The 22,179-nt window shown below is 51.4% G+C and overlaps 1 protein-coding gene across 3 annotated transcripts; it reads right to left on the reverse strand.

Moving 5' to 3' along the window:
* Positions 1 to 543: 543 nt before the first annotated feature.
* LOC123353656 (KH-type splicing regulatory protein) lies at positions 544 to 21,509 on the reverse strand. Of its 3 annotated transcripts, XM_044994951.1 has the most exons (21): positions 21,169 to 21,507; positions 17,709 to 17,765; positions 16,379 to 16,475; positions 15,746 to 15,784; positions 15,373 to 15,412; positions 14,538 to 14,587; positions 13,192 to 13,263; positions 12,372 to 12,429; positions 11,334 to 11,505; positions 10,273 to 10,371; positions 8,578 to 8,676; positions 8,276 to 8,378; positions 7,207 to 7,307; positions 5,138 to 5,279; positions 4,872 to 5,032; positions 4,633 to 4,751; positions 3,715 to 3,803; positions 3,399 to 3,596; positions 2,794 to 2,871; positions 2,503 to 2,663; positions 544 to 1,274 (listed from the first exon to the last, which is right to left on the reverse strand). In XM_044994951.1, the coding sequence occupies exons 1-21, from the start codon at positions 21,358 to 21,360 to the stop codon at positions 1,266 to 1,268; spliced, it is 2,136 nt and encodes a 711-aa protein (XP_044850886.1). In that variant the 5' UTR covers positions 21,361 to 21,507; the 3' UTR covers positions 544 to 1,265. The 3 variants fall into 3 exon arrangements, with proteins under 3 accessions (XP_044850886.1, XP_044850884.1, XP_044850887.1); XM_044994949.1 differs by having other exon boundaries at positions 544 to 2,663; positions 21,169 to 21,509; XM_044994952.1 differs by lacking the exon at positions 17,709 to 17,765 and having other exon boundaries at positions 544 to 2,663.
* Between the last annotated feature and the right edge of the window lie 670 nt (positions 21,510 to 22,179).

Below are 22,179 nucleotides of genomic sequence, written 5' to 3' on the forward strand. Positions count from 1 at the left end.
CTGACCCTCCAGAGCGAGTTGGAGGAAGCAACGGGTCCCCCTCACACTCATCTGCCTGGACAACCTCCTGCACCAGCCACAGAGTCCGAGCCGGAGGAGGTTCATCTGTCCATAAGCAGAGGAGGGTCCAGGGCTTACGGCACGAGCCTAGGACTGGGGAAGCCAGGTGCAAGGTCTGACCCCTGAGGAATCTGGGCAAGTCTCAGTGTGTGCCTCCAGTGGGGATCAGAGCTCTGCCCTGCTGCCCAAACATGGATGGGGGGGAGGCGCTCAGGCCTTACGTAGGCAGGTCCATGCCCACTGCATCAGAGGTGAAGCTACAGCCCCTTGGGACTGCTCAAAGAGCAGGTGTTGAATGGACCGAGCACAGTTCCACCGGTTCCTCAGAACGGTCAGCAGAAGCAATTCCTTACCCCACGAGGTAACCTCAGCTCGACAGGCCAGATACCCTGCTGAGGGGCAGCGGCATAAAGCCCCCGGAACAGGCACTACCCAGGGCGCAGCGTATCGCCAGTTGCTCGGTTCGGAAACAGTGCAGCAGAGTTGGTTTCAAAACAAAAAGAGCATTTTATTTAACAAAGCACAATTGCCTGCTCAAACTATAAAAAAACCACAGGAGCTCTTAGTTCATCAGGTTTTACAACAGCTATATCATGAGAACAATCCGCTTCAAAACCCTATGGACAGACAGACGCCACCCAGCAGACACAGGGAGGTTTTGTTATCATTTATTTGTGAAGTTAAAAACAAGCGGTAAAAAGTAAAAACTGAGCGTACAATTTTGTTTGTTTCAGTTTCCTCTCGAACAGACAAAATACATGACAGACCAGTCCCAATTGTGGGAAAATGGGAGGGGGAAAGGGGTTGTTTTATCTGAAACACCGACACCTTATTCGAGGAATGTTCCAACTCTAACTAAAAAGCAGAGTGATTTTTTTTCTCCTTGTAAAGTTTTTTATTTTTATTTTTTAAAAACAAAACGAAAAGAAAAAACATGTTACCCTGAAATCGACGTGTGTTTCAGGAGGGCTGAGTTCTTGCAGCAGTTTTAGTTCGCTATCTTCTACAGCTGGCTCAACATGAAGGATTCAGATATTTTTATTTTTTTATTTTATTTTATTTTAAAGAGAATCGAAGGAGGAGCAGCCGAGGTTCCGCTAAGAAACCCAGCAATCAGACCCAGGGGCCGGCTCCCTTCCCCAACAGCGGCCATCTCTCTTTCCAAAAACAAAAAGGGTTTCACAGGTGGGAAGTTCACATTCAATTCACTGAGCCTGCAAGGATCGGGGAGAGAGACAGGAGTCAGTTACCCCTGATAGACACCGCTCCGGACGGAAGAGTCCGAAAGCAACACAGGGTCACCCTCTGCTGCAACGGCACTGGCAATGCGCTGCCGAGTTGGGGAGTGGAGCGAAAACTGGCCCTCGGCTCCCAACTCCCCTGCACACTAGGAAATCCCACCACTGAAGCAGGGTGTTTGAAAAGGGGAAATTGGCAGGTCGAGTCTGGAAGAGAATCTAGGTTTTGGAAGCAGCAGCTTTGGTCAGTCCTGAAGATCAGATGAAAGTCTTGGCCTGGGGAAGCATTTCTAAAGGGGGCTGCTTGAAATTCAGCATATTTAGGCAGTTAAGTAAGTGAAGTCACCAGACTCTGCTGGAAAAGTCACTTAGTCAGGTGACTAGATGTGGCTGAAACCTGATTTTTCGGCTTCAGTTTCTGAAAAACGTGGCCCTAGAATGTAACCGCTAAGCCTGGCCCAGTGCAGGGTCAGCCTGGCGCTAGGCCGGAGACCCTGAGAGCTGCAGCAGGACAGGCTAGAGGCTGAGCGGGAGCTAATCTAGCTCCCTGGGTCAGCGAACAGCAGCTTTCAGTTCAGCGCTGCCGAGCGTCCGCTCACCTTAGGGAGGAGAAGCTGGTCAGAAACGTAGGAATCTGCACCCAGGTTCTCTTTGAACGAGTTCGCTGTATTCCAACAGCCCGATCTCCCCGAACTACCAGGGCTAACAAAGTGATCCCTCCCACATCCCCCAATGGATAAGACAACCCCTAACCCTACGAAGAAGTCCTAGCCCCAAAAATGGACCTGTGAGCCAGAGCTAAGAGCCCAGTGGAAACTGGAGAATCCTGTACCAGTTCTGTCCATTTCCCTGAGCTCCCATCTCCTCTGGCCACCCCCCCGGTGTCTACGGGTCAACGTAAATCCACATTAACAGCGTGGGTCTGTGTTGCCACCTAGCGGCGGATCCATAGAAGAGGTTTACGAGTCTCCTACTGCCTCCAGCTAATGGACTGGGTCCTTTAGCTCAAGCAGTAGCAGCTCATGCTTGTAGGTCGAGGTGTCCTGGGTTGAATCCCCGTCGACGACTGATGTGGGAGCCGGTGCACGAGCACAAAGATGCCGCTCAGGAAGCACTTCCTGTGGGACCGAGGGTCTCACCCAGGCAGGAGGAGCTACAGCTGGGGGTTGAAGGCAGGCAGCGGGGCACATGGCCGATCACTCACCTGCTGTCCCTGCGGCGTGGGCGGCGGCACTGGGCCCCCAGCCCCTGGTGTCTGTCCGTAGTAGGCAGCCTGCTGTCTGTAGTACTCTGCCCAGGCTGCACTGTAGTCTGGCTGAGGGCCCGGGGGTGCCCCTGGTCCTCCACCAGTAGCCACTTGAGCTGCTACAATGGGACAGGGGAGAGAAGAGGGGGTGAGTCTGACCCATGTCTCCGATGGTCAGCGGACAGGAGCTGGGCTCTCCTCGCTGATTCACACACAGCCCTGCCCAGAGGAGCTCCAGGCCTCACTCACCTTGTTTCTTGTAATATTCCTCCCAGGCTTTCGTGTAGTCCTGCTGTGGGGGTGCCCCGGGCTGCTGGGGCTGCTGGCCTGTGGGCAGAGACAGGCGTTAGGGACCCCGGACAGGTGGGCATGGAGAGTGAGCAGCTGGAGAGGGAGGAGGAGCCTGGCAGTATTACCGCCCCCTTTGCCCAGTGGGTTTGAGACCAGCACGAACTGGCTTTGCCAAGTGGGGATGTTCACACGGATTCGGCGGGGCACACTGCTACCTTGCGGGGTCCGCCCCACGGCCCTACATCTTCTGAACCCCCTTCTCCACCTGACCTCAGAGCCCTTCCCTCTCAGGACAGGTCTGACTGCTCAGTGCTGGGGAAATCAGCCAATGGCCTGTCACTAGCACCACCCTCCGCCCACGCGTGTGGCCAGGCCAGTCTGCTTCAGCCCTGCCTCGAGTTCAGTCCTCAGGCCCCTCAAGGCTCAGCCTTTGCACTAGCATCAGTCCTGGTCACAGGGAGCTGGGCTGAGACCCTCGAGTCACTGCCGCCATCCAGCAGAGCGCTCTTCACCCAGGGCTGTCTCTGCCCGAGCTCTAGTCCCCCCCCCCCCCAGGGCATTACCTAGTTTTTTATAATACTCCTCCCACGCTTTAGTGTAGTCGGACTGGCCGGCTGGGGGCGGCTGCGGCGGCTCGCCCTGAACGGGGGGCGCTGTGGGAGCTGGGGGCTGGCCGGGCACAGGGCCAGGTGGCTGCTGGTAGTAGTGCGAGTAGTACGCTGCCCAGGCCGCGTTGGGATCTGCTGCCGCTGCTGCTTTGCCTGGAAAGGAGCCACGTATGAGAACAGACCCCGCCTCCTGCCCCGGCCAGCACGTGGCTAACGGGGCTGCCCACCCACCTGCTCCCCGGAGCCAACCCCACCCTCACGAGGTACTTACTTGGGTCATGAGGGGCCGGAGGCTGCCACTGTGGGTAGGTGTTCCCCCAGCCTTGGGGCGGGTATGGGTGGGGGGGAGGAGCCCCAGGGCTGAAAGAGGAGAGTGGAGACACTGATGAGATGGGGTGACAGGAGGCACTGCAGAGGGAGGAGCAGAACCTGACTGGGACACGCTGACTGGGAGGGTGGAAAGGCCCCTGTACAGCTGGGGCAGCCCCCTGCTCATCTCCCCAAAGCATGGTCCTCGGATCCCTGCTGCAGCCCACAAGAGCCACATGGGCCTTAGCTGGTCCCTCTGACGGAGGGAGGCTTTGCTCTGCTCCCTTTGGTCTGGGTTTGTCCACGGCCTGGCACTGCAGGCTCCAGGGTAGTGACAGGGCTCCTCGGTGCCACCCTAGTAGAAAGTACCAATTGCACAGCTCTCGAGGATGGGAAGAGGCCAGCTGGCTCTGGAGATCTGGTGGGGTTAACCCCACCTATTTTACAGGCGACGTCTTCGCGTCCACCTCCACCAAAGGACGAGCCCAAGACTACTCTGCACCAGGGAAGACTAACTCCCTGCAGCCCTGCTCCTGCTCTATCAAGATCCAGCACCAGGTCTCTGCAGTCTTATCCATTCTCCCATCTTCCCCACCCGGGGCGCTCGCAGGCAGAACAGGCCAGGAGGGGGGCCCTTGGCTGGCAGCTTCCCCAGCAGAACTTAGGGTTTGTTTTGTTCTTGCTCCCAGACTGAAAGGATGGTCCAAAGTTGGGGCACTAGACACTACAGGGGATTCCCTGGACACTAGGGGAGCAGCCCCCGTCAGGCCACCAGACGCCCCTGGATTTATTGCTCCTTCCACCCCCTCAAAGACCGACCACAAGTGCCTTTTTGCAGCATGTCGTGCCCCCCAAAGAGGCAGGAGGTTCCAGTACTTACTGAGGGGGAGCTCCTGGTGGCCCTGGATTGAAAGGTCCGGGGTTGAAAGGGCCCATTGGGCCAGCAGGGCCCGGGGGCCCTCCAGGCCCAGGCCCAGGTCCAACTGGGCAGAGCGGGCCCTGGAGAGAGGAAATAATCCGTAAGTGCTGAGAGCCACGATGCCCCGGGTCAGCCTCCAGTGCTCTGCTGCCCCCTCGCTGGGGGGGGAGGTGGAAGCTGGGGGCTCTCCCCGCACCCACCTCGATCTTCTCCTCGATGAGCTGCTTGGCATGGTCGATCTGCTGCGGGGAGCCGCGGATGATGAACAGTTTGAAGTTGGGGTCTCCGTTGGGAGGCAGCTGCCGGGAGATCTCGACGAACGCCCCCGTCTGCTGGTTTATGGCTTTGACGTTCTCCCCGCCTGGAAGAGAGGGTGGAGCGGTGAGCTCTGGCTCTGCTGGAGCGGTGGCGGGGGAGGCGCCGGGAACCGCTGTCTGAAGAAGAGCCGATGGCAAAGGGCACTCACCTCTGCCAATGACCAGCCCACACTTGTGAGTAGGGATAGAGAAGGTCATCTCTCCTCCAGGAGGCCCCCAGTTACCCTGCCCTCGGCCACGGCCTCTGCCTCCGGGGGGCATTCCTGGGCCAGGGGGACCCGGCGGGCCACTCTGCAAGACAACAGCAGAAACAGCTTCAGGGAAGGGTCACTGGCAGCCAACCGCAGCGGTGAACATCTTGGCACTCGCGCCGGCGGGGGAGGGGGGGAATCAGTCTGGTGGTTCAGGCGCTTTGCGCTTTAAAAGCGACCCGCTGAGGGAGGAAAAGCGGGTGTGTGCCAGGTCACGAGCCCCAGAGAGCACAAAGCGCGAACACTTGGGGGCAGGCTGTGGGCATGGACTGAAAGCCAAGGAAATCTCACTCCCTCTGCAAGGCCAGGTTTTCCTCAGTCCGCCTCTCCAAACACACAGGCTATAAGGTTCTCTGATACTTTTTACACTTTTATAGTCAGTTTAGACAGGGGTAGCAACCTATGGCACATGTGGGCAGTTCTCCGGTACAGCTACTCCCTTGTGGGAAAGAATCATAGAATCTCAGGGTGGGAAGGGACCTCAGGAGGTATCTAGTCCAACCCCCTGCTCAAAGCAGGACCAATCCCCAACTAAGTCATCCCAGCCAGGGCTTTCTCAAGCCTGACAAAGGGCCCAAGCCATACTGGTATGAGGCACAGAGAAGGGGAACGCAGTGTGGTCTAGGAAAGAGTGCACTGGCCAGGGGCTCAGAAGCTTTGAGTTCTCTTCCCAGCTTTGCCCTGCTGAGTGACTGTGGGCAAGTCCTCCTTGTGCCTCACTTTCCCTATCTGTACAATGGGGATAATACTGATCCTTTGTGATCTACTGATAAGAACTAAAGGTTATTCTAACAGCATCCATGCTATGGGTTGCACTGGGATAACTATTTCAGAAGAAACAATGACACCTGAAAGAGTTAATCAGTAAAGAGTCTGTAGGGCATGCCTTGGCCCTGTCTACACTTAGCAACCTAGCTAGGTCGATCTAAATTGTGAGTGCTGTAGCTACACTGACCTAACCCTCAGCAAAGGAGCGGCTAGGTCACCAGAAGACCTGCCTCTCCAAGAGGTGGATTACCTACAGCAACAGAAACCTTGTCACTGTAGGAAGCGTCTACACCAGGGGTAGGCAACTTGCGGCACGCAAACTGATTTTCAGTGGCACTTGCACTGCCCAGGTCCTTGCCACCAGTCGGGAGGGCTCTGCATTTTAATTTTAATTTTAAATGAAGCTTCTTAAACATATTAAAAACCTTATTTACTTTACATACAATACATTACAGACTTCTAGAAAGAGGCCTTCTAAAAACATTGACATGTATGACTGGCACGTGAAACCTTTAATTAGACTGACTAAATGAAGACTTGGCGCAGCACTGCTGAAAGGTTGCTGACCCCTGGTCTACACTAAGATGCTTCAGCTGTTAAACTGTAGCTCCCCTAGTGTGGACATGCCCTGAGTCACCACTTAAGTGTTTGTTAACACCTAATGAACATTTTGATTAAAAAGAACCCTAATTGGCACCACTCAGCTTTTCAATTACAGTATTAAGAGCTTGCAATAAACAGAGCTTCTATCTCCCACAGGTCTGCCAAAACCAGGGAAGATCAGTCCTGATTTGTTTTTAAACCTAGAACTAAGTAGGAAGAAATTTGACTTTTCAGGCCCCCTTATACATCACACAGCAGAAACAGTGGCACAGGTTCTCTCTTTAGAACTCCTTTGTTGGTGAAAGGAACGTCCGGACAGCCAGACGGGATCTCACCTGAGGCCAGCCTAGCCCAGGATCCCAGTAGACGCAACCCCCAAGGTTTTGGAGGAAGGTGTAAGAACCCCACAGCAGCAGGGACACCTGTCCCATGGTAGGTCTCATTCTGATCTACCAAGCTGCTTTGAGACAGTCTCCCTGAATCACTCTATTCACCAGTTAATAAGGATGCATTTTCTGCTAAGGAACACACACTGGGTGGGGAGTCGGCCCCGTCTAGGGCTGTATGCTGGAGTGGGACACCCCAGCGTTACCTACCCGAAGGCTCTGCAGGAGGTCGTTTATAATCCGGGCAGCATGCTCGCACCTGTCTGGGGGCCCCATAATATGGGCAATCTTCTCAGGACCTGTCCCGTCATCTGAAACAAGCACAGGAGCCAGCTCAGCAAAGCAAGGTACCCATTGCCATGCCTGACTGCTCAAAACAAGGGCTCTGGACAAGCGCCAGGCCCCAGAACACTTGGCATTAGCAGGGGACGAGGTTTACCATTGTGGTCGCAGCAGTGTAAAAGGAAGTAGTAGCATCTCTGCAAAATAGTATCCCCCTTGCACCCATCCTCAGCTGTGGCACTCAGGGACCATGGTAGAGGGCTGTATGGACAGGTACGAGTACCAGGCGCCAACCTCCCGGATTAAGACTATCTGGACAGCGAGGACCATGCTAAAATGTGCTTCGTCTGCCTTTTACGCATGCACGGTGCCCATTTCATTAACACAGGATCAGTGGGTGGAAGGGCAGGTGACACATCCAATCAGCCTGAAGAAGCAGATTGCTGAAGTGGTATGTTTAAACTATGTGGGAAATTAACCTCTTGAGTGAAATCTGTTAACGACTGCTCAGAGCACAGGGTTTGCCACCCAAGGTCAACCACTGGTTCCCTAAACCAGGTTATCCACTTCTGGAAGTGGCTGATACCTGCTGCTTCAGAAGAAGGCCACCGTCCCATCCCACTCTGCATAACGCACTGGGCTACCTGCACTCACGTATGGGGGAAGACAATTCCTTCCTGACCCTTTAACCCACAGGTGAGAGCTTGGATAGGCAAGTCTAGGGATTTTTTCCAAGCAAAACAATCCGTTTTATTGGTTTTCAGGAAAAATACCCTCCCCGCCCCCAAAAGTCTAGTATGGTGCTGATGTGAATGAGGAACTCCGAAGGGATCACTGAATGATGGAGTTACAGTATCGACACCCAAGGGAACGTGTGTGCAGAAGAACCCAGGCTGAGTTTTTGGTAGACAAGAATCTTGATGCTTAGCCATGCAGGTGATGGGTTTGGAGGGATTCTCTGGTGAAGGGGAAGAGGAGAGCTATTTAGGCTTCTGACCTTGCTTGAACTGTATCCGAACTCCAGCATCATTTTGTATTTTCTTAATCATCTCTCCGCTACGGCCAATCACCACCCCGACAGAATGCCTGGGCACAGGGACCTGAGCGAGGGTCAAGAGCAAAATTAACTGGAGAACAGGGAAAACGGCTAAGACCCAGGAAGTCGTTTCCTAGGACACTAGGCCCAAGGTTTTGTTTGGTGACTGCTGCCCCCTACTGTCGGACTACGTAACATCCTCCCTTGACAGAACCAGCAGCAGGCAGACTGTCCCCCAAACTAATGCGCTACATCGGTCTTACATCTATTCCTCCGCCGATCCTGGAACCGTATTCGTTTCGGTCACCAAAGCCCCCCTGGTCACGTTCTCGCAGGATGTCCATCACCATCTCACATGCTTGCTGCAAACAAGAAACAGCAACATGAGCCCAGGGAACCAGTGACCCTCACGCTGCAGGCCTGAGGCTTGCATGGACCTGGGGCACCCGGTCAAGAATTCCTTCTTTAAATACATGGGGACCATTGGCTAGGTTAAGGGACTTTAATCCCAGGGGCCCCACACAGAAAGGATCCCAGTGGTCCCAGAAAGCCATAGCTGCCACCAAGCGGCTGGGAACAATGCTGCTGCTCCCGTGAAGACCCAAGAGTGACACGCACACCCCCAGCCATGGTGCATAGTTCAGGCACGCACAGCTCTGTTCCCAGTCTCCTGGGCAATTCCCAAATTCACCCTCAGTCCTTTCTACCTAGCCAGGCAGGTACGATTAGGCCACTGTGGTGGAGCGCCTGCTTTGCACTTGCCCAGCACGTTCACAGAGGACCTCAGTAATTTATAAGTAGCAGAACATCCACTACAGCTGTGTGGCAGGTATAGTCAGCCTCCTTTTACTGAGGTATAAGCAGACAGAGGTCAAACTGCCCAAGGATATACAGTGTCTGCAATACAACCTAGGCATCCTGACTGGCAGACTCCCTAGCTGCTTTATGTAATCATTTCAGTGCACATTTCTACCTGTGCTGTGCTCACCATCTGAGGAGCTCAGAAGTTTACATCAAATTCATTTCCACGCTCTAAGTGTAATTTTGGGGAAATAGGGAAAAGAAACAACTTGTCCATGTCCTCGCAAGATGCCCATCACCGTGTCACAGCAAGTGGAGAGGCATAGCTGGGACTACAAGCCAAGTCTCCAGACTCCTACCCTGGTGCTTTAACCTCAAGCCCATCCTTCCTCAAGCAGACACTATTCAGTATTCACTTCCTGTCCTAAACAAGGCTGTGCTGTGGGACCCAGAGTGGTTTCACTGGGGGAGATGTGTGCGTGAAGCAATTCTGAATGTGTAAATCGTTCTGGAGAGATCAAAGAGACTCACTAGGACTTTTATAAGGTTTGAGCCAAAGTAGATATTTCAGAATGGCCCCAAGGCCAGTAACCACTGACCACTAAAGCAGTGGTTCTCAACCAGGGGTACACACAGTGCTCCAGGGGATACATCAACTCATCTAGAGATCTGCCTGTTTTACAACAAGCTACAGAAAAAGCACTAGCCAAGTCAGAACAAACTAAAATTTCATACAGACAAGGACTTGTTCCTACTGCTCTATAGACTATACACTTAAATGCAAGTATAATATTTATATTCCAATGGATTTATTTTATAATTATACAGTAAAGTGAGAAAGTAACCACTTGTTCAGTAATAGCGGGCAATGAGACTTAAAAATACAAAAGTGATTTTGTAAGCAAGTGGTTAAGTGAGGTGAAACTTGGGGTACGCAAGACAAATCAGCCTCCTGAAAGGGGTACAATTGTCTGAAAGGTTGAGAGCCACTGCAATAAAGGGACCATGTAACGGGAACCACCTTATACCATCCACAACAAGCCCTCCCCACGGGGAAATAGAGCCACAGTGCAGTCAGTCAACCTCCTGGCCTTGCTCTCCACACACATGGTTACATACACAAACACTCCCAACTAGGGCGAGCCAGCCAGACCTACCTGGACTTTGTAGGGGTCTCCAATTATCCGAAGGGGCTTGTCTACATTGGTGTTTTGGGAACCGTCTTGAATTAAAATCATTTTCACTCCAGCTCGCTCCTGCATTGGGGTGGAGATTGGAAGAAATCAGCCAGGGGTTGGGCAAGTCGATAGCTGGAACTCTCCAGCATGCTGTGCACTTGCCACAGCCTATGGTGACCTGAGCTCTGACAGGGGAAGGAGAAGGGACCAGACTTCCCCACTACCCAACTCCAGGAGCTTCACCCTGGTCTCAAGAGAGACTCACCCCAGAATTCAGCTTGTGTCATGAACCCTGGTTCCATTACAGATACGGCACTTGGCAGTGGAGAGCAGCCCTGGAACCATCACTGCCAAGGGCACAAGCCCCTACCTGTAGATTTTGGGATCTCCAGGGTTTTAGGCTTCCACTGAGTTACACTCTCAGCCCTTCCAGTGGTGAAGCTTTCTGAACACGTGCTGACTTAGGCAGGATTCCCTGTGCCCTGGCTGATGCACGTGTGACTCAGTGTCCCTCTGTTCCTGCTGCACTTTTCCAGAGATGCCAGGGAGGCAGCTAAGAAAAGCTGCCTTGGGGCTTAGCCAGCCTAGGGAAGTCTGCACAGGGGTGCTCCAGTGCAAACTGGGACTTGCAAGAGCGACTTACCAGGGTAAGTTAGATGGGTGCCAAGCCCAGCTTATATTGGTGGACCACCACCAACATAACCCCTCTTGCAGACAGGGCCTGAGGCGAAGGACCAGGGACCCCACCTGAGCTAACAAGGCCCAGCTGGACACACCGCATTAGTGAGTGACCAGAATTTCGGAAGGAATCAGTGGCCCTAGAGCACAAGCCTTTCAATGCTCAGGATTAAGAGGCTACAAAGGTACCATGCTAGAGGGGGCTGAGCTGCAATGCAGGCAGAGCTAACGAGACAGGGAGGAGGAGGAGGAAATTGCTAAGTGAGGGGAAAAGAGGCAGCTCTGGTGCACTGCCCCCTGCTCTAACCACAGGGAGTTCTCTGTCCACCTGCCCCACAGCCTGGGTGGCTCCCAGCCCTTACCTGTAACTGTTTAATGGTCTCTCCCCCTTTGCCGATCACCAGCCCTGCCTTCCCGGCCGGGATCATGATTTCCTGCACTGTGCCGTTCTGCCCGTTGGCGTTGTCGTGAAACTGGCCAGGCGGCCCCCCACGACCCCGCGACACGATATCATCCAGCATCATTTTCGCCTTCCTGTGAGGGGAAAGAAAACACTCAGCAGTGGTGGTGAGCAGGGGGCAAGCGCACTCAGCCTCGTACACCTCGCACTAACAATGCAATACACAGGACAGGCCCCGGCACTGCAGCGGCCCATCCAGCTCCCTTCCGGGATGCCTCGCTCTCCGTGAGCTCCCATCCCACCATGCCAAGTCTCAAGCCTTGAGGACAGCCCAGATACCACACACTGGGCAGGTTTCCGTCTGGCCCTGCGTATTCCAGAGGGGGTTTGTTCAGTCAAGGACAGCAATGCCTTGCCAAGAAGGCAGGCCCAGTTGCCATGCTGCCCTGGGCTGACCTGTGCTACACCCTAACTCCACGATTATAAACCAAAGCAGACACTGCTGTTCTGTCACCAAGAGCCCTGAGCAGTAGGGTCAGGAGATTCCTATTTAATGCTGGGCATTTTGGTTTTACATCCTATGGCCAAACTGTCAACTGCCCAGCTCAAGGCAAGAGGCTACCAGTCCCTTCTAAGGACGGGGCACCTGCTTGCAAACCTCCCACCCAGAATTTCACTATTTGGAAAGCAGAGGGGAAGGGTTATGAATTTTCTTCAGGGTCTCTTCCCACTAACTTTATAGGCCCCTTGTCCCCCCTGAAGACAGGGGACGTTCCCAAGAAGAAAAGCACCAAACAGCAGCAGAACCTCCAGGACAGCGCGGCAGATGGCAGGTGACAGAGAACCACTGGCAGTGGTTTGTCAGTGAGGGAGGAGAGGCAGCAAACACAAAGCAAGTTCTGAAGATCTGCGCTTAAAGTTCAGCAACAAGTCCCTGCCTGACAGACAGCCGATTCCCATCTGCACCAGGGCCCAGAGTTGAAAAGAGGGGTGTACTCACTGGACAGATTCTGGGGATCCAGTCAGAGAGACGCTCCGCTCTGGTAATCCACCACTGTCTGTAGGAGGAGACAACGTTAAATGACATGCTCCAAGGGCATTTCGCCTGGAGGTTCCCACAGGCACCTCTACAGATGTGCTTATGCTTTCTCTCCCTACAAACCAAGTCAGAGCTCTGCCTGGGCAACAGGTTTCAGAAAACAATGTGCCCATGGCACAGTGAAGGAGCTGGAATAACTGGGCAGAGATCTGAAGGGGGAATGCTCTGTGGTGGCTGAGTTCGCTAAGCAGATGCACACTGTGCCATGTGGCTCAAAATTCTGTTATACTTGCTGGGGCTAACGGCCTCTGCCACTTTATATCAATGACCCCTGGTATTTCTAGGACATCACTACAGTAGCGAGGCAATATTGTATAGATGAGCGAACTCACTGCATCCCAGGGAAGACATGGCCAGGGCTGTCTAACGCACTATTAAACCACATACGCTCCCGGGAACACATTAGAACATTTCTGGGGAACACCTGGTGCCATGGGCATTCTTTGATTCAGAGATTTACCATGATGATCATTTAGTCTAACCTGCATAATGTGGGCTGTACAGAACTCCACCCAGGAATTGCCACAGAGGCCAACAACATACTAGAGACATCAGATGACAGACTCTACCACATCCATTGCTCACAGGGGTAATGATGTTCACTGGTATAAATTTACACCTCAAATGAAGGGGCCCAGGAAGACAAGCCTAGCTGGGCATTGAGGAGCGCTCTGCAGAGTTCTTGCACCATGAAGGATTCCCAAGAAGCACCAGTCCATACCTGGCGATATCTGTACTTTGCAGCCCGAGTCCTGCTGGATTTTGTTGATCTGTTCACCTCCTCTGCCTATAACTGGAAAAAGAAAGGAAAGGAGAAGAACTGCTAAGCAACACTGGCTTGCTACAGAGAAAGGAAATGTCACTAGCAGACAGACCTCAAAGCAAACTGCTTCACGTGATTCAGTTATGGTCTATTAATCTGTAACCACTTTAAAAAGAAAACAATCCAATATCCATCTATCTCCATGCAGAAGATAGAAGCCTTACATTCTACTGGAGAAATGGTAAAAATAATGTTCAGATACAATGTAGTGGGAGGGGCCCCCCCACACTGCAGGTTCTAGGATGATCTTCGCTCTCACAGCTACTAACGTATGGCACTTTTCAACCATGAATCTCAAAGCACTCTACGAAGGCGAGTGAGTTTCATTATCTCCTTTCTAGAGAAGGGGAAACTGAAGCAGCAGTGCACAGAATGCAGGGCTCGAGCCCAGTGTCCCGTGCGAGTCTATGGGCATCAGAAGGGGGAAGACGAGCAACCGATTCAAATATTAAATCTAGTTAAACAAGACTCTCAGGGCCTGGGCAGCCTAAAGGAATCAGTAGCCTCTGAAGGCGAGTTTGGTACACCCAAACTCAGCCAACTCCTCCACTAGCCTCAAAAAGCTCAGAAAGCCAAGCCAATTGAAACCGCATCTTGTAAACCAACTGTTTCCTGGGCTCAGATCTTGTATGCAATGGAGCCCAGTTTTCTCCTGCTTAGCATCACGCGGAAGCCAGTGTTACAGCCACCATTCCTTCTGGCAAAGGTCTAGTTTGGACTCCCTTCAGAGCCAGTCACTGCTTCTCAGATCAGCCAGTCAAGACTGAACGTCTCCTCTTCCCCGGGAGAGCAACACAGAGCCCATCACAACACTCCTGTGAATCCATGCCACTGCCCAGACTACAATCTCAGTGCACAATGGAAGTGCCAACAACGACAGTGACAACACCCAGTTAGGAAGTTGCCCTTGGTATCTAATCCCTACCATTTAAAGCAGGGAGTCCGAGCCTGTGCATTCAATAAAACAAAATGCTCCACCCTGCATCTCTCCTGGCTGGCACAAGTGCCACACCAGAGTTGCCAGAGTGTCAGGATAAGACTCAAATGCTAGTCAGAGATCTCGGATAGCTGTCACCCAACACAGTGATGGGGATCAGAGCAGAGAGCCAAGAACAACTGAGCTTTTCTGCAAAAAGCTCAGCAACTGGCACTGAGAAGCCAGGACGGTATTTGTGAGTAAAAGTAACAGTGAAAGCCTTTCACTAAAGCAACGGCAGGCTGCTCCCTCCCTGTCTAATACTCACTGAGTCCCACCATGCCATCAGGTACTCTGTACTCTTCAGTCACTGTAGACCTGCAAAGGGAAACGGTCAGCGGCTTAAAGTGAGGAGTGGGAGGGTAACAAAAAAGGAACCGATAGTCACCTGCATCGATCAGAAACAAAAGAAAAAAGTATCAGAGGGGTAGCCGTGTTAGTCTGGTTCTGTAGAAGCAGCAAAGAATCCTGTGGCACCTTATAGACTAACAGATGTTTTTGCAGCATGAGCTTTCGTGATCTGAAGAAGTGGGTATTCACCCACGAAAGCTCATGCTGCAAAAACATCTGTTAGTCTATAAGGTGCCACAGGATTCTTTGCTGCTTCAAAAGAAAAAAGGACTTCCCTTCTCCTGGGAGGACAGACCGATTGGAAGGTGACTGAGCTACTGACACCAGTCTAGGGGATGCATGAGTGTCAGGGTTACGCATGGCAAACTAGTTACGTGTCCTGGAGTCCATTTGTTCAACATTTGCACACAGTGCTCTGGTTTTACAGAAGCCAAAGCTACGAAACCTAAAGCAAAGGCTGCACAAGAGCTAGAAATACCGCGCTAGTGGCCAAGAAGCACGTCCCTCACTACCAACACGGCCCACTCATGCCAGGAGTGACCAGTCTCCCCAATGGCATGTCACACGACTCGAAGTGTAAGCCTCACATCTGAGCAAAGCAGCTGGTTAAGTTTTGGGGCATCACAAGGTTGCCCCTCCTGCAGATGTCTGAAGTACAAGAGATGTGTCGCTAATCTGGTTCTGAATGTACAGTTCAAATTCACAAGCCTTGTGACTTTGGGGTGGGGGAGAAGGATGAAGGTAGAGTTTACCTGGGAGGAGGATGGATCGGTCCAAGTTGAGCTGACATTGCTGAAAAGAAAAACCATGAGAGGTTTTGGGTTATGAATTCACATACCAGAATACAGACCAATACCACAAAGCCAACAACAAATCAGTCACTATCCAGGCAGACTATGGAAGATAAAAATCCCAGCAGGTTAAAAACAGGTTCCTACATATTTCTAGCCCAAATCTTCCCCTTCCTTTCACCCAATCCACTCTTATTTTCCTCAGCCTCAATGTGAAACACCCACTCCAGGTGAGCACCAGCTATCAGAGGGTTTTATAGGTCGTTAACTGCACCTCCTCAGGCACCAGCTATAAAGTTATTTTCCCATCCCTTTTAACGTAAGTTGTACTTACAGTCACCTTGAGCAGCCAGTTTCTTGCTCTCTGGCTGGTCTGTTTGAAAGAGAAGGGAGTAGATTAGATGCAAGCCAACCTCTTCCCAGTACTTACAGGTGGCCTCCCGTCTCCACATGCTGACATGTGACATAGGAGACCAACTCCTGAAGTATGATGGGCTAGATGTGAGCTAGGTACATCCTCATTAAGGAAACCGTCAGAACATTTAAACAATGGAAACTTATCAAAATAAAAAGTAATATTCTAAATCCAAGCACCTCTGACAACAACTAGCATTTATGTAGTACATTCCATCCTGTGCTTAGACAACACCCAGGAATCTTTCACCCATGCTGAAGGGCCCTGGCACTTCTACGGATGTGGGAATCGGAGATGGCCATGGATTCGAGTAGAGCGGGTACTGGACTAAGAGTGCAGAGAGACATTGAGGGTTACTCCCAGCTCAGCCAGTGGCTCTGTGTGAGAGCTTGCGCAAGTCACTTCTCATCTGTGCTATCTGTACAATAGGGATACACTGAAAAGCCTCCCCCCAAGATCTACAGCACTATGTAAGTGCTAAGTATCACCAAGGCCCAGCACTCATCACGTAATGGTGCTGTTCAAATATAGACAACGAACACCCTGCAGTACCTCCATCTTCCAGTTGCCTCTTCTGACCCCCAAACCCAAAGTCTGGAGTGTTGTTGTTCACCGTGGTAGCTGCATCACCCCCAATTTTAGCCGCTATCTGAAAAGAAAGCAGTTGGCATTGTACAGTTACTACCAAAGGGAAAATCCTTCCAGAAATTAGCAACAATGGGGAAAGTAAAAGCAACTGGATTAGCAAAAACAAAATTCTCAAGCCCTAGGACCTTCAGTCCATTAAATATACCACACAATAACGGCAATGCCATTTAAAAAGTCCTAGGCTAGACTACACAGTTCAGATGACTACATTAAACAACCACGCTTAAGCTAAGCGAGGGCTAGAATGTTATTACAGCACTAAAAAAATATGCTCTAACCTAGGACTATATAGAGAGTTAATGACATTTGTTATTGTATTTGCATGTAGCAAACACTATTAAAGCTGAAAAATTGCAGCTACTAAATTCGAATAGCTCATGTGCTTAAACTTCCTGAAAAACATTTTCTGGGGCTGAAAGATTTGTACTTTATTTCAACCAAAATGCGACTTTTATGCAAAAAAACCCCTTATTTAACACCACGTTATAAATGTCCCTTCCTACGTTTCTGTTCACTGATGTAACTCAAAAGTGGCAGTACCTTCAGTCTTTATACCTACCAGACAGAACTCTCAGTCAAGAGCACTATACCACATTCAAATTATTTGGAGTTAGAGCGTGGAAATAGAATGTGCAGCAGCAAATTTCACTAGCTAAGGGTCCACTTTTGAACTCCAATTGAGACAGATGTTGTCCCATTCCTACCTCTCAGGTAGGATGCAGGGTCACAACAGCGTTTCTTGTATGTAGAACTGTTAGCTCACGCTCAGTTCAAATTTCTCCCACTCCAACTAACTCTCTGGAAGCATCAGTACACACTCGTGTCTCTTAGGTGTGCGCATGCATTACTTTTGCATTAACATGAGTGTACACAACTCAGACAGATTTCCCTCTTTCATTAAACTTAGGAAATTAAATGCAAAAAAATTAATACAACATGAAGGTTGCAAATTTTAATTAAGAAGTCAAGTATTGCAATAGTTAGTGTTTTTATGAGAATCTGAATTTGTGCACACAAGACAAATGTGTAACGAGTATATTCACTAATAATTGGTACCAACAAATATGCATCATTTCGATTACTGGTTAGATTAATGTATACCATTAAGATCCAATAGGATAGAATTAAGACGACCAGATGATATTTTGTATTTCCCATTTAAATTCACAACCTTAACACTGCATTAACATCCGTTTTCAACTGATTCTTAGAAGTAGCTCCCTTGTTTATTTACCTGCTGCAACTCAAGTTTAGGATTCTGCTCAACAGGAGCTGACACCACCACAGGCACCTGAAGACAGTAGAGGACATGGTGATGTGCTCAGCTGTTGCAGGACAGAGAAAATCCTGTGCTTGGGTATTGGCAGATAAGTCATTTTTATAGTGTTCATAAGATTGACAGCACTGAAGATCAAAGTTCTCTACCTAGCCAAATCGAGTACAGCCACAGTAGTCCAACAGCAAGGCAAGATTCCCTACAATGCCCCGAGCAATGCGTGTCATCCACTACTACTAGTGATTATCATTAAGTGCTGACAGCAAGCTTGCTGCTGTACAATTCACAAAAGGCTCTCCCTGCCCGGAAGAACCGCAATTCTCAAGTGACCTGGAGGGACACTTCCTTGGGGCAGAGGACAGCTCAGTTTCCATGGCCCACTCAATACTTCGCCCCTTTGGTGAGGAAGCCCATTGAACTCTGGTGATGTGTGTTGTGGACACTTGTTCACTGAGAAGCCAACTGAAGCCTAATCACTACCAGAAAAGGTTTGCTGGGATAGCTACAAGATACCGAACCTGGCAAACAGAGCCCTGCAGCGGGACTGGAATCCTGCAGGTCCCGCAGGACCTGTTGCCATAATACCAGGAACTGGTAAAATTTACTTTGTGCAGATGCAATTGGATGGGCAAAAAAACCCACCCCCCAGACTGCGGTAATTTGCCGGAAAACTCTAAATGCTTAAAGATTTGTTTTATTCTTTTAATGGCAAAAATGGTCTGAATTCCGGTTTTTCAGAGAGAAAGAAACTGATGGGATTTTTTTTACTTTTTTTGTTTTTAGTAGCATGGAGGGAATCTGTTTCTCTTGTGGGATCTAAGGGTTTTTTTTCAGGTGGGAGTGGGATAAAAATGCAAGAAATAATGCAGGAGTGGGTGGGAGTGGGTATTGCAGGGCAGGATAGGAGCAGGATTTTTTAAAAAAATAGTCCCACGCAGGGCTCTCTTTGCAAACTCTTCTAGTGGTGATGCAGATTAAGAGTGTTTGTACCGGGACAGTTTACACAGTTCTCCAAAGGAAAGAAGCTATTCTGGAAAAGTATCTCTTTGCTGGCATAACTGGGTCTACGCTAGGGCTTTTGTCAGTATAAAAGTGTCGTTATAAATCATATGCTAAACTGACATTATTATTGACAAAAGTTAAGTGCACACCTGTTCTGAAACTCCCCAGCCCAGCCACACCATTTGATGGTAAGCACTTTTGGTAGCTATCAAACTGGACTGGACTTCAATCAGTGACACAGAAGTGAAAAGCTTTGTACACCCCATTATTAGTCTACTAAACCATCCCACCCACCTCTTCATTTTATTAAAAAACAAACTTATTCCTGATTTAAGGTTGCACATTTGTTTCACTTTTGGGATCCTTCACTTTTGAACGAAGTGAGCTTTGCCCCTTGATCCCCTAAAAACAAACAATTAATATTCTCATTTTAAAAGTCAAATTTCAAGAGCCAGCCACAAAGCATCCAAGACATTAAAAATACAGAAATACATTTCCCAAACTTAAGTTGTCAGTTTTATACAGAAGCATCCATCTGACACACAGATGCATTAATATGCCAAGATTTTAGCACTGCAGAAAAATACACCTAAAAGTTGGGAAGAAAATTAGCATAAGACATATTGCCAGATCACCAGCATCTCAGTACTTCCTTGCAGTGGCAAGACTACTGCAGGATTGCCCTGCATGGTAGCAGAGCCCACATTTCAGCGCTATGTCCAACCACCAGTGCCCGCGAGTCATAGCAGGATACAGACATTTTCAACGTAGAGAAATTCCTTCTGCCAATGCAATCGTTCATCTGAATTGTGACTGACTTGTCAGCATTTACGCTGCTTCCTCTGTAGTCTGAGGAAATGAAGCCATGAGTTGCAGTGGCTTGCTTACCGATAAAGATGTTAATCGGCTCCACAATTTCAGTGGGAAGTGTCACCCTGTCTCCCAAATGTTGGGTGGCTATTTTTTTGTAGCCTGTGTGCGTGAGACAAGCTTGTTTGAGCAGTTGGGTTAGCGGCCCATGGCTCTGGGGTTTTATAGCATTCTGTTAGCCTTGCAAAGTCAGAAAAACAAGGGACACCTGCAGAAGTTGGGATGTGTGAGGACATCAAGCCCTACTGCCCATTAGGTTAGATAACCTTGTCCTTAGGTGGTTGGTGGTTTAACACTGCTAACCTTCTCCTTTTGGGACGGTCATGTTGCAACAAGAACGGAAGGAACTCCAGAATTAAGGAGGGCCATCCCAAACAAGTTCCTATTTAAGGTGGGACTAGGGATGAGGCCCCAGTGGGTGCTGCAGGCAGAAATAGGGGAGGGCTGAGCTGAGCTCTCTGCTGGCCACATGTGAAGGAAGAGACCCAGGAACCTGGGCCATCCCTCTCTTCCACATGCATGAAGCAAGAAGTGAGACCCAGGCTAAGAATAACCTCAGTATGGACCATGAAATCCTGAAGCTCAATGCAGATGAATAACTCTGACCTTTCCCTCCCCGAGCTGGTGATAGAAGTGAGTATCCTACCCCCCTGGGGGAACAGTAGGCCACCTTGGGGGATCCCCTCACCTTCCTGCCCCTCTTCACTCAGCCTATCACCTCCCCCAGTTCCCGCCAACCCTTCACCTCCCCTTCCATGCCTAAGACCCCAGCCCGTTCCCAACACTTACCTCAGACTCCTCCCCCAGTCCCCAATTCCCCTCCTCCCTACATACCTCTCTCCACCCCATTCCCCCCAGCCCTGGTACCAACCCTCCCAGCCTCCCTCTCACCCCTAAGGCCCCCTCCTCCCACAGCCCATATCCATCCCCCACACTCCAGGCCCCCTCTCCTCTGGCCCCAGACCCCTTCCCTCCCATCTAATCCCCACACTCCCACAACCCACACCCCTTTCCTCCACCCCCCTGCTTCCCTAACACATACCCCCTCCTCCGCTCCCACCCTAACCCCCATAACCCATAACGTTTCTTCACCCTCCCCCCTGCTGCCAGACCCCTTCCCCCGACCCTCCATACCCTTCGCACCCCCCTTCTCTCTGCTCCCAGACCCCTTCCCTCATCCCCCCACCCTCCCATCTTATCCCCCCACCCTCCATACCCTTCTCACCCTCTGCTCCCCGACCCCCAGAGCCCTTCCCTCCGACCCCCTCCCTCCCATCTTACCCCCCTCCCCCCATAACCCAAACCCCTCTCACCCCCTCCCTCTGCTCCCGGACCTGTTCCGCCCCCTAATTCTACCCCCCCCCCGCTCGCAGCCCTCGCGGCTCACACCCTTTCCTCGGCCCCCAGCCCAGCCCCCCATTTCCCCCCCCCTTCACCTTCCTCCGCCCATCCCCTCTAACCCTCACGGCTCCGGCCCCTCTCCCGCCCCATCGCGCCTCAGGCCCGGGCCCCCCCGGCTCCCGGCCCGGCCCCGCCGCCCCCTCACCTGTCGGGCCCGCTGCACGGCGTCGGCGAAGGCGTCCTTGCGGATCCCCCCGGGCGGCCCCCCCGCTCCGCCCGGGCCGGGCCCCCCCGCGCCCGCTCCTCCCGGGGGCGGCCCCCCAGCTCCGGCTCCGCCGGCTCCCCCACCGGGGGGCCCTCCGGAGGGCGGGGGCCCGGCCGGGCTATAGTCCGACATGGCGGCGGCTGAGGCCGGCGAGAGACGCTGAGGAGGCGGCGGCGGCGAGGGCTCAACGCGGGAACCAGGCCGAGCTCTCCACACACCCCCGCAAAGCACGGTGGGATCGGGGGGCGGGGACTCCGCCGATATCCCCGCCCCCCGCGAGGCTCGAAGGCCAGTCACACAAGCGGAGCGCTCTGAGTGACAACGACATGCAGCCAATCCCGATAAGGAAGGAGCCGGCTTACCTGACTGGCCTATTAAAGGGATAGGAGGCGGGTGTTAAAACTGAGTGACAGAGGACTCATCCACTCGCACAAGGAAAGGTATCTGAATTTGCTCTATTATTGGAGGACAAGTAGGCGACAGCCCATATTGATTGATACGAGATTAAGCCAATCAGAGATGAAGTGTAGCTCGTTTTTGGACTCCCATTGGAGAAGATTAAGGATGGGCTGATATTATAATTGATTGACATTTTTATAGACCAATAAAAATGGCAAATGCCCAGGCCCGGTCTCTCCGGCGCACCTATTGAAGGATGAAAAGGCAGGAGCGAATTTCATTGACAGGCATTTGAGCCATTCACGGGGAAGGGATTCTACACGCTACTTCGTTATTGGAAGGTGCAATGCATGGCGGTTCTTATTAATGAGTGACACGTACATAAACCAATCAGAAACGTAAAGTGCTCAAGGTATCTCCTTATTGGTGCGTGGATGGGGGGGTGGGTCTAATTTTGATTGATAGGTAGATTAAGCCAATAAAAAGTAATATGTCCCATATACCTCCCTATTGGAGGATGAGCCAATGAGTCCAGAATTTGATTGGTTCATA

The sequence above is a fragment of the Mauremys mutica genome, chromosome 20, assembly GCF_020497125.1.
Source record: "Mauremys mutica isolate MM-2020 ecotype Southern chromosome 20, ASM2049712v1, whole genome shotgun sequence".
NCBI lineage: Eukaryota > Metazoa > Chordata > Testudines > Geoemydidae > Mauremys > Mauremys mutica.